Below are 12,198 nucleotides of genomic sequence, written 5' to 3'. Positions count from 1 at the left end.
TTTGATGTCTTTCCTCCAGGGAGTTCAAATTGGTATGCATGATCATCCTGCCTTTATCCTCACAACAACCCTGTGGAGTAGGAGGTAAAGAGTCAGACTTGCGGTAAGCATGCATGATTTGCCCCCTTTGCTAAGCAGGGTTCATCCTGGTTTGCATTTGGATGGGTGAATAGATGTGGCTTACACTGTCCACTGTAAGATATTCCCTTTAGGACAGAGAAGCATCCCTCCATATTTTCTTCATTATCTCCCTCACTCTGGGGGAACCGCCAGAGAGAGGGATGAACACGGGCCCCTTCTCCCCTAGCTACACCCCTGCATGACCATGTACCCTGCTCTGGGCTCCTTGGAGGAAGAGCGGGCTATAAATGTGAAAAATAATGAAAATAATTAATTAAATAATCCTTCTCCTGTTTCCCACCCAGACTTTCCTTCTCTGTTACCCTAACCTATGTGCTCATCTGACTTGGAAGCATTAATAGCTAGGCTGGGCCAGGAGGAAGCAGCAATGAATCAGCTCTTCTGCGTATCTGACCCAGTTCTCCACCCAACTGCAGTTCCCATCTATGGGACGGGGTTGTAATTCAGTGATAGAGCATCTGTTTTGCATGCAGAAGATCCCAGGTTCAATCCCTGGCATCTCCAAGCAGGGCTAGGAAAGACTTCTGCCTGCAACCTTGGGGAGCCAATCAAAGTAGACAATACTAAGCTAGAGGGACTGATGGTCTGACTCTGTATAAGGCAGCTTTCTATGTTCCAATCCTCCTGAGACTTTCATTTCAGAGCCCTGTGCCCTTGATTGCCTAAAACCCAGCACAGACAAAGATGCAGAATTATGGATGACCCTCACTGCAATGAACCCCAATATTACCATAGTGCATATCATGCTCTTGACACAAACTTACTTATTTTATTTGTTTATTTTTACATTTATATCCCACTTTCCCTCCAAGGAGCCCAGAGCCACGCATATGGTTTATGTTTCATCCTCACAACAAACCTGTGAGGTCGTTGGTAAGGCTGAGAGAGAGGTGACTGGCCCAGAGTTACCCAGTGCATTTCATGGCTGAACCGAGATTGGAACACAGGTCTCTCTCCTCTTGGTCCAATACTCTAACCACTACATCATCATGGCTACACTTCCTACAAGCATCTTCCTCTCTCACCCTCCAGAGGAAAGTCAAGGACCATTCAACGTCCAACTTAACAACGTGCCACGTCAATTCTGAGCTATCCAGAAAATGCACACAGATAAACTACGTCATCTCATTGCAGTCAGCTCTGCCAGATGGCTCCATGAACTCAAGTTTGTAAATTTCACAACACAAAGCATTGAAATGTATGCTTTCCAACCCCCTCAACCTCACACGTCAATTCAACCTCCAGCACAACACTCTGAAACCATACAAGGATGTCTAACGCTTTCCATATGGCAGCGGCTGAGAAGAGAACTTGAGTTTTGGGCGGTATAAAAATGTGTTAAATAAAAATAAATAACCGGCAATGCAGCTTTTAATTGTACCAACATTTGAAGATAATTACCTTGGAAGCCAGCTTTCTGCTAGGTTATTGACCAATTCACTAATCTCATCACCATGGCATTCCTAATGCTTTTGGAGACTCTTTGATGGTGAGTGTCCACACTGCCCTCCCTTCCAAACCAGAGATGTCAACACAGACTGTGCATTTGCTCTAATTACATTATCTCTTACGGTAGCCAAGCCTCATTAGACTTTCGTCTCCTCATCCTTTGATCCTGCAAAGTTTGAGGAACTTTTAACCACACTTGGGTGTATACATAATAAAAAAGAAGTGACTCACTCTGTATAAATAGCAAAAAAAACAACAACACCTTATACACTGGCCTGCTCCACCAGTATTTCTTCACGTCTACCTTATTTTATTTAGCACATACCAAGGCATTGCTGAGCAGTATATTATTTTAAGCACATCATTACAGCAGGGAGACATGAGTTCTCCTAAGCTGTAAAGTACATTATGGCTTTATTTTATTGATTTAAATTGTTCTACCACCCAATGGCGCAGCGGGGAAATGACTTGATTAGCAAGCATGAGGTTGCTGGTTCGAATCCCCAGTGGTATGTTTCCCAGACTATGGGGAAACACCTATAGGAACATAGGAAGCTGCCATATACTGAGTCAGACCATTGGTCTATCGAGCTCAGTATTGTTTTCACAGACTGGCAGCACCTCTCCAAGGTTTTAGGCAGGAGTCTTTCCCGGCCCTACTTGGGAGATGCTGCCAAAAATTACACCTGGGATCTTCTGCGTGCAAAGCAGGTGTTCTACCACCGAGTTACAGCTCCATCCCTTGTCAATGAAGAACCTCTGGCAGACCCAGAAGAAAACTTCCCTTTATACGAAAAGCAGGCCATGGGTCCACCTAGACCAGTGCTATCTCGGCCGACTGGCAGCAAGTCCTCAGGAAGAAAGAGGCTGAAAGGGGGGCTTTAAAAATGACGACACACACCCCAAGTAGGCAAGTTCCTTACTAACAAGGCTGGTGTAGACCATGCTCAGCAGTGTTCTCTCTGATTTTTTTCAACTCTGTGCGGACAGAGTTTTGTTCTGGGCGGAAGTATCAAGGCAGTGTGTGCACACATGCATTCAGAGTGGGGCCTTCCTGATTCAACCTGAGCGGGATCTAAAATTGACTGAGCGGACATCAAAAAATGTATGGGCACATGCACACACACATGCCTTAGAGGGAACACTGATGCTGAGCTAAACTGACCATTGACCCAACACTGTAAGACCACTTTCTATTCACACATTATGTTCAACACTCATACAATGAGTGTACAGAGTACACAGGTACAAATCTGCATGCAGGTACAGCTATTCACATATATTAGGTTGAGTGCAGGTACAGCAGTATGCTTCCCATCAGCATCCAAGGAGAGACATTCTTCTCCCTCTCCCATAACACTAGAACCAGGGGTCATTCCATGAAATTGATTGCCAGGAAATCTAGAACCAACAAACGGAAGTACTTTTTCACACAACACATAATCCACTTGTGGAATTCTCTGCCACAAGATGTGGTGACAGCCAACAACCTGGATGGCTTTAAGAAGGGTTTGGATAGCTTCATGGAGGAGAGGTCTATCAACGGCTACTAGTCGGAGGGCTGTGGGCCACCTCCAGCCTCAAAGGCAGGATACCTCTGAGTACCAGTTGCAGGGGAGTAACAGCAGGAGAGAGGGCATGCCCTCAACTCCTGCCTGTGGCTTCCAGCGGCATCTGGTGGGCCACTGTGTGAAACAGGATGCTGGACTAGATGGGCCTTGGGCCTGATCCAGCAGGGCTGTTCTTATGTTCTTACCCAGCATTTCAAGGGACCTGTATCTGAGTTCACTTTTTAAATGAACACAAGTACAGTCATTCATACAAGAACATGTATGTGTGTACAGACACCTGTACACTGTATAATGCTTGAATAGGGATGCTGTGTTCTTGACAAATCTAGGTGGAAGAGGTTCCTTGAAGATAGTTTTGAAACCACTGCAGAAACCACTTCCAACTTTTATCCATTTGGATTGGTTGGCTGAGATGCCCATTTATAATCTGATGACAGAACTCGCTCCAGCTCCCAAGGACTCTGATAGGACTGGCAAGTAAGAAACAATTTGTTATGGCTTTGAAGATAAAAGGACATTGAATTAAAGGTTTCCCCTGGCACTGAGTGGATGCTCAGGGTAAAAGAAAACTTACCAATAGTGCAGATCTGCAATATCAACAACAAAGTTTGCAAAGAAACAAACAGCTGAATAAAGAACAGATAATCCACAACACAATGACAGTCAGAAGCAAACACCTTCATCAAATTACCAGTTACCCCTGCTAACTTGGCAAAGAGGCATCTTTTAATGTGGTGATTCTCTTTCTTGAGCAGGGGGAGAGTAACTGGCCCTCTCCACCCCCAGCACAGGACCTCCAGTGACTGTTGCTGGTGTCTGTCTTATGTTTCTATTTAGATTGTGAGCCCTTCAAGGACAGGTTTCCATCTTATTTGTTTGTTATATCTTTGTGTAAACCACCCTGAGCCATTTTTGGAAGGGCAGTATAGAAATCAAATGAATGAATGAACGAATGAATGAAATAGCAATGGAATATATTCCCTTTGCTCTGAAAGCGCCTGCAACTGTCAGCCCTAGAGGGTTTTTCTGCCATAGAGAAGCAGAAGGGAAGGGAGAGACAACCACATAACACACAAAATGTTCACAGGTGCCACACACAAAATGTCAAATTTACCTAGTTTCCAATTCCTGTAAGATGTACCAGCAACAATTTAACCACCCCAACTCACCAAGAAATTAAAATAGAGCACCACGCGTGCACGCACACACCCCAAAAGTGCACAGCGATTTGGGTGTTGTGTTCTAGAACCAAAAGACTGACACTAAGAATAATAGAGCAATATTATTTAATGAGAAGAATTCTGAATAATAAGAATATTCAGGTTGCTTAAGGGAGAGGTTCTCAAACATGGGCCTCCAAGATGTCATGGACTACAGTGTCCATCACCATCCACCCCAGCCATAATGGCCAGTGACTGGGAATGATAGTAGTCCAGAATTAGGATCAGTCTTTATTACGGTCTTAGACCAGCAGTAGAATCAAAGACAATTGCAATACAGATCATCATATGAAACAAATGGTAACATCAGTAAACTGGATTAAATGCCTACAAGCTATAATTAAGTTGTAGCCCAACATCTGGGGACCCACACAGAGAATCCTGGCCTTCCAATGTCCCCTGTACCAGGGAATCCAAGATGCTGTTGACTACAACCCTCAGCATCCCCAATCAAAGGCCCTTGTTGCTGGGGATGCTAGGAGTTGTAGTCAACAACATCTGGGATTCCCTGGTGCAGGGAACACTTTTTAAGACACAGGCACATAGGAAGCAACCTTAGAATGTATCAGACCATTGGTCCATCCAGCCCAGGCCTGCTCAACTTCAGCCCTCCAGCTGTTTTGGAACTACAACTCCCATAATCCCCAGCCACAGTAGCCAATAGCCAGAGGTTAAAGGAGTTGTAGGCCAACATCTGCAGGAGGGCCAAAGTTGAGCAGCCCAAACCCAATAGTGTCTACTCTACCTGGCCGTGGCTATCCAAGGTCTCAGGTAGAGTTCTTTCCTGAGATCCTTTTCAACAGAGACATCAAGGATTGGACCTGGGACCTGCGGTAAGAGAAGCATGTGCTTTTCCATTCAACTATGGCCCCTCTTGGTTGGTTGCTCCTCTTGAGAGTGCTGTGCCTGGGAAAGAGGCCAACATTCTGCAGCACAGCACATGCCTTGCATGCCAAAGAGTCCAAGGTTCAGTGCTTGCATCTCCAGTTGAAAGGAACTCAAGTTTCAGGGTGAGGAGATGACCTGCCTTGCCTCGAGATGTAGAGAGCCATTACAGACAGGCCAAGGGCCTGACTCTGTCGAAGGCAGCTTCAAGGGTTCTTAACCGGATAGAGAACAATTAGTTTTTCTATTGGAGCTGGGACAGGGTGAGAGGAGGAGGATCAAAGCTTCTTCCAATCAGGAAATGTGCATACTTCTCTCCCTAAAGACCAGGTGATGAAAAGGTCTTCCACACTTGGCCCAGGGAATCCATTCCATGCAACCTTATTCCCTCCTCCTTGCTGCATCAAGCTGCTAAATTCCAACACAATGTGGTGTCTACACTTCTGGACGGCGAAAGGTCCATTGGCAGCTAGAAGAGCAGCCTTGTTCTCCAGCCAATGATCTGCCTAGTTCAGACTGATGCTCTGTTCCTGCTTCCTCTACTCGGTAATAAAGCAGCCTTCTCTTCAGTTTCACAGAACTGAAAACAGATGCTGGCGGTCTTCATAAAGCAACCGCGGATTTCGTTGGTTTCCAATCTTCCACCCCAACTGAAGTCTACTGGGTCAGGGGTTCCCAACCTGTGGCACTCCAGGTGTTGCTGAACTACAGTTCCCATCATCTCCAGATACAATTTATTGTGGCAGAGGATGATGGGAATTGCAGTTCAGCAACATCTGGAGTACCACAAGTTGGAAACCCCTGTACTAGGTGTTGGATGTGTGTGTGTGGGGGGGGTGTTTCTAGAAAACTGAACAACTTAGTTAAAGCAGGGGTTCTCAACCTTGTGTCCCCAGATGTTGTTGTACTACAATTCCCATCATCCCTAGCCACACATGCTTTTGGCCACTATGGCTGGGGATGATGGGAGTTGTAGTACAATAACATCTTGGGTCTCAAGGTTAGGAACCCTCAGTTTACAGGATCTGGCCTTATAAGAGCCTGTCTTCGTGACTTTCAGACCATTTCAAGAACTAGAACATGTTGCTATTATCCTTTTCCTCCTTCTCTTCCAGTGAACCCAAGGGTTCTCAAAAGTTGAGTCCACAGAGGACTCCAACTCCCATCATCCCCAGTCAAGGCCATTGTGGTTGGAGATGATGCAAGTTGTAGTCCAACAACATCTGGGGACCCAATCTGATAACCCCTGATTGAGGCAACGCTAACCAGTCACTTTCAATCATTTCCTTAACACTTTCCTCGTCTGTTGAGTAAAACCCAAGCAGGTCCTTCTGGGAGGGCAGGGAAAGGCTTCTTTTAAACCTCCTTCTGGTCCAACTTCTCATACCGCCAACCCTAACAACCACGAATAAAGCTCAATTTTCAAGAATGGAAACCAAAAATGGCAAGCGAGATCTTCAGAATTCTAATTCATTGCTCATTGGGGCAGGGCAAATATGGTGGAAACAAGCCTATTCAGATTAAGGTTACAGACCTGACTTGCTGATTAAAACTCAGGTCAATGTATGAAATGGAAATAATCGGTTGTGGCAGGGCTGCATAACTTTGGCCCTCCAGCTGTTTCTGGACTACAACTCCCAGAAGCCCCAGCAACAATGGTCAATAGTCAGGGATGATGGGTGTTGTAGTCTAACACCTGCAGGGGGTGCACAGCCCTGCATTATGGCAACTGCATTCCACGCCCCACTGTGGGGCGATTGTGTACAAAAGGGACTCAAAAGGAGAACTCAGAACAGAATACCCCCTTCCAGTACATTACAGGTCTACCACTAATTATCCTAAGTTGATTTATTCATCTCCCTTCCAGCACAAAACAAAGGAGAACTTGAATAATGAAGTAATAGGACTTTATATATGGCACTTAAAAATAAACTCTTTGCATCTGAAACTTTTAGGCAGAGGAATAAGTGAGCTTTGGAAGAAGACATCTAAGCAAGTTAAAGAGGTCATCCACACAATCAAAAACTGTGTTCTCACTGGGTTTCGGAGCTGTGTGAACTCCCAATTTTTGGTTGTGTGGAAACAAGGTAAGAGGAAAACTTGGGTAAAAGTGATTGTGTGGAAGCAAGGCAGGAGGAAAAGCTACCCAGGTTTTCTCATACCTGCTTCCACACAATAACTTCTACCCAGGTTTGCCACTTACCTTGCTTCCACACAACCGAAAATTGGGAGCACACACAGCTCCCAAATCCAGGTAGAACACAGTTCCTGATTGTGTGGATGACCTCATAGTCTTATGGGAAAGTAACAAATATATAGACAATTTACTGAATGGCTGAGCAGTTTGCTGGAAAGCACAGCTCGCTACAAAAATATTTATCCAAACCTTTACTAAATATTTAGAAGCAGACAAATCCTCCTGCAAATATCCCAAATAAACTTTAAGTTCTACACACACAGTTGGGCAAGGGTCCCCCTGAGCATTAAGACCGGTGCTGTACAACTATGGCCCTCCAGCTACTGGTGGACTACAACTCCCATCATCCCTATTGGCCACTGTAGCTGGGGATGATGAGAGTTGCAGTCCAGCAAGAGCTGGAGGGCTGGAGTTGCAGTCCATCAAGAGCTGGAGGGCTGGAGTTGCAGAAGTTCCCTCTGCTATATGTACAAGAACCAACCGCTTGAAAAGATGCTCCTTTGTCCAGTTAGCAGGGGTAAGGCAGGCCTTGACCAATTCCCTCTGGATCTAGGAGCCAGCCCCCAAATTTGGGAACCAGCCAAAATTACCAGACTTAGTGATGGGCATCTCTTTATCTGCTTTACAAGTAACATACTCAGAGCAGAAAGAGGGCTGCCTTGACAAATACATATTTATGAAACAATGCTATCTCTAAATATCCTAGTCTAGGCACCATGCCCTCCTGACGCTTGGGATTTGTCAAACCCCAGGGTAGAGAAATAGATGTGTACAATCCACAAATAAATCATGGTGGGACTATCCAACCCACCATCTGAACTGTAGTCACAGCTTTCCAAAATATGCACAGCAATGACTCTTACAGCTATCAGTGCAAGGACATTCAATATGGCACATGGATTTTCCATCTCAAAGCAACCCAATTCACATGGAATAGGCGAGAGCAATGCTACTATCATGTTAGAGAGGAACGTTCTCCCTTCATGCAACTTAGAGGCCAAATACTTTGCCCTGAGGAAGTAACAGGCATGTTAAACCTGGTCACAGACACTTTAACCAAAGCATTTAAACAGTCACTGTCCACTAATGACCAGCTGGTGAAGAATGCCCTCCTGGTGATCAGCCAAAAAGTTTACCAAATATAGCTCTTTTTCCCCTTTTAAGCTACAAATGATTGCAGTTCAGAAAACGTGTTGTGGATTAGCAACATGGTTGGACACATTTATGAGGCTGTTCGAATCTGTGATTCCATACCACCAAAAAGGAACTTGCTTGCTTCAACCAGAGACACACCATGATTATGATTATGAGAGCCAGCGTAGCGTAGTAGTAAGAGTGTTGGACTAGGTCCGGGAAGACCCGAGTTCAAATCCCCATTCAACCATGAAACTCATTGGGTGACTCTGGGCCAGTCATGTATCTCTCAGCCTAAGCTACCTCCGGATAAAAATAACCATGTTTTTTCCTCTGAGCTCCTCAGAGTAAGAGCGGGATACCAATGTAAACATAAATAAAAATTATCAACTCCATTCAGCAAGGTGCAAACAAAGTGCTATCTTCTCTAGTGATTCAGCAGCATGCAAATACAGCATGCAAAATTATTTCCAGAGTGCAAGTAATTTAACCATGAAGAAATCAAATGGTGGTGGTGGGGGGGGGAATCCATGAATAAGAAACAAAAGGTTATAATATAGCATTTCTAATTAGTCCTTCTCTACTCCTAGGTTATGACCCACTAGCTGCAGTTACCAACATGCTGCTCTTTAGAGTCTTGTTTTGGCCATTCAAGTGATGTCAACATTGATCTTCTTTTCATTTATCCAAGAATATCATCTCGGGACAGAGCTAAGTTTTAACCTAACCTAACATCGCCAGCATTCAATCTGACTTCTCTTGAAAGCTGCAATCTACATGTTTGCCCTTTCGTCCAATCAAAACTTTCTGAGGCATCCACAACTTACTACGGAAGGTATGTTTTTTGCATTTAACCGAAGAAAGAGTGTAGTCCAGATGTTGAGAAAAAGCTCAACATGCCTCTGGGAATGAATTTGCACTGAACAAGTGCCTGCCTGAGGAAGGAAGCAGACATACAGTCTAATCCGCTGCGTGTTTACTCACAAGGAAACCCCACTGTGATCAGTGGGGCTTGCGCTTATGTAAGTGTGTGCAGCACTGTCACCCAACACAGTTTGCCTACATTTCACTGCAAAAGAAATTTGTGATCCTGCTTCATACTTCCTGAAACCTTTCCAGTTCCAAAGTTTTTGCTCTGATAAAGTAATATTTTGCACAAAACTTTCATGGTACTAGCCAATCCGACGACGGTCCTCAGTCAACATTCTGCGCCAGGTTGTAGCCCACTGTCCTGACTTTTCTGGTGGTCCAGCTCCAACGAGCTGACCCAAAGCCTGCTAGAACCTGCCGTACTCATCAGAACAATGATCTGAAGAACAACAAAAAACCCTCTCTCCAATCCGTACTTTCTGCCTCTCTTAGTTCCACTTCCCTTTCAAGAGGCAGAGTGGAGAAAAGGGAACCCCCAACAAAAGGAAGTGCGGCCATCTCCAAAGGTAGCTGTGGGGCTTCAAAGAGGTGGGAGAAGATAAGTCACAGGTGCTTCAGAAACCAGAGCGCACAGCAGCTATGAACAGGACACTTGGTATGGTCTCAGCGAAGGAGAGCAGCAGACCATACCACTGGACGAAAGGGGGAAAAAGTAAACCGGGCAGTGCCCCAAGCCAGCTAAAAACTCATGAAACCATGGCAAAATGCCAAACGATCAATAAGGCCATCTCAGCACCACGCAAAGTAAGACTTTACTCTAGTCCACCTTTGGTTCGGAGAACTTTGCAATGGATGGTGAGAAAGGAGGATCCCCATCTGTTTGTCCCTTTCATAAGACACCAAGATCTTTCTCAGACAGGGAGGAGGCTGCCCTAAGAGAACATGCTCCCCCACCACCGCCTCTGCACAAACTCACAACTCCTTCAAAGGGTGGATGAAGTGTGTGGTCAACGGGCACACTCCCTAGACACAAGACGCCAGGCAAAAGTGGAGAGAGCTCAGATGTAAGAGCCCGACTCCCGACTCCCAACTCCGGGAGCCTGGGTTCAAACTTTGGTTTGTTTGATGGGCAGGAGAAAGGCGAGCAATCCCAGAACTTACCCTGGAGCCGGAGAGCCTGCACAGAGCTCGGCGCTGGCAGCCCTGTTGGAGTCCTAAGCTACTGCCTCCTCCGCTGCTGATGCTGCCGGAATATTTCTGCTTCACCATCCAGTCCTCCAGCCCTTTCCGAGCCAGTGAAGCATTCACAGCAAAGCTGTCGCCTGGGCAGGGGAGGGAAAGAAGCAGAGAGAGAGAGAATCGGTACCTGTGTGCCACGGGGGGCGGGGGGGGTCCATCCCTCCATCCACACCAGTCCAAACTTCCCACCATCTCGACAAAAGGGGGAATGGGGGAAGAAGCTGGAACTGGGGACCGCAGAGGAGCATCAGCATCCACACACCAGTCAACAAGCCACAACACAAACTTTAAAATAAAATTTAAAAAGTTGGGGACAGACAGACGAGGTCAGGAGGGATGGAAGTTTTGTTGTCGCTGTTGGTTTCCCCAGGAAAAGGAGGAACTTCAAGCTTACCTTCTGGACTTTCCCTCGGCTTACACACAGCGGCTGGGCAGATCCGGGAGAAGATGGAGAGGAGAGAAGAGAGAGAGGGGCTGGTTAGACGGACCCCACTGGCCTGCGGTCGCCTCCCCCTTCCCCCTCGCCGTCCCGCCCGGCTGCGCCCAGGCGACCCCCGAGCGCGCCCGGGACTCACCGTGCTTGGAGTGAAGTTTCCCCATGTCTCCTCTGCCTGCCTGGGCGCAGCCGCTGCATTGGGGTGCTTCAGCGGGGGCTCGCGGGGCTCATCGCCTTCCCCGAGGCGCCTCTCTCCTCCTCCTCGGTGTGCGTGCGGGTCTCGGTGGGTAAATCCCCGGCAGGTCCCCCGGCGCTGCCTGGTTCTCCGTCCGCCAGCAGCCCGCGCGCTCCTCCGAGCCGGGCAGAGAAGCCGCGGCCACCGGGAGCCGAGAGCGGGGAAGCCGGGAACGGAGAGCGACAAGGAGCGCCTCGCTGGGCTTCAGCCGCGGCGCGCTCTCCGGCGAAGCGCAGCCCCGCCGCCCTGGCTGGCTTCTCCCTCCTCGCGCGGCTCCTCCGCTCCGTCTCCTTCGCCTCTTTTTTTCCCAAAGACAGAGGCGGTTACAAAAGACCTCACTTCACCCACCAGGGGACATGATTGACACCTCATTGAGATTAGAGCACTTGCAGGCAGCCTCTCTGGATGCCGATTGGGCCGAGGCGGCACATGAAAGGCAAGGAGCAGCCTTTTGGAGTCTCCCAAAAATGTATATGTATAAAAGGAGCAGCGGCGGCGGGCGGCGGCGGCAGCTTTGCTGTGTTTCGTTTCCAGCCGCCAGACGCAGGCAGCAGAGCCCAGAGCCAGAGAGAGAGAGAGAGAGAGAGAGAGGCCGCAGATCCCTGGGATCAGGGCTGGCCGCTTGGCAAGCGCTTTCTGGGTTGGGGTGGCAGGCAAAGGCACGCTGGACTGAGGGCCACCTTCCTCCTCCTTCCTCCTCCTTCCGTCTTCTTCTAGCCATCAGTTCCGGCAACTTTGGGGAAGCAGCAGGCTTGGGTGGCACCCCAGAGAGAGGACTTCTTTCCGTTTCTTGCCCCCGAGGCAAAGGGGGCTCTAGGGAA

General features: G+C 47.5%; 1 protein-coding gene across 2 annotated transcripts in view; it reads right to left on the bottom strand.

Annotated features, from left to right (window-relative positions):
* NKD1 (NKD inhibitor of WNT signaling pathway 1) overlaps positions 1-11,734 on the bottom strand; it is a 129,561-nt gene extending 117,827 nt beyond the window's left edge. For both annotated transcript variants that reach the window (XM_053271570.1, XM_053271571.1), the window contains exons 1-3: positions 11,282-11,734; positions 11,101-11,133; positions 10,629-10,789 (exon numbers count right to left, since the gene is read on the bottom strand). In XM_053271570.1, the coding sequence (XP_053127545.1) occupies positions 10,629-10,789; positions 11,101-11,133; positions 11,282-11,306 (219 nt within the window). In that variant the 5' untranslated portion in view covers positions 11,307-11,734. The remainder of the gene's footprint in view (positions 1-10,628; positions 10,790-11,100; positions 11,134-11,281) is intronic.
* Between the last annotated feature and the right edge of the window lie 464 nt (positions 11,735-12,198).

This window comes from Hemicordylus capensis, chromosome 9 (assembly GCF_027244095.1).
Source record: "Hemicordylus capensis ecotype Gifberg chromosome 9, rHemCap1.1.pri, whole genome shotgun sequence".
In the NCBI taxonomy this organism is placed as follows: Eukaryota; Metazoa; Chordata; class Lepidosauria; order Squamata; family Cordylidae; genus Hemicordylus; species Hemicordylus capensis.
The sequence above is the reverse complement of the archived record's forward strand: the minus strand, read 5'-3'. Positions and strand labels throughout refer to the sequence as shown.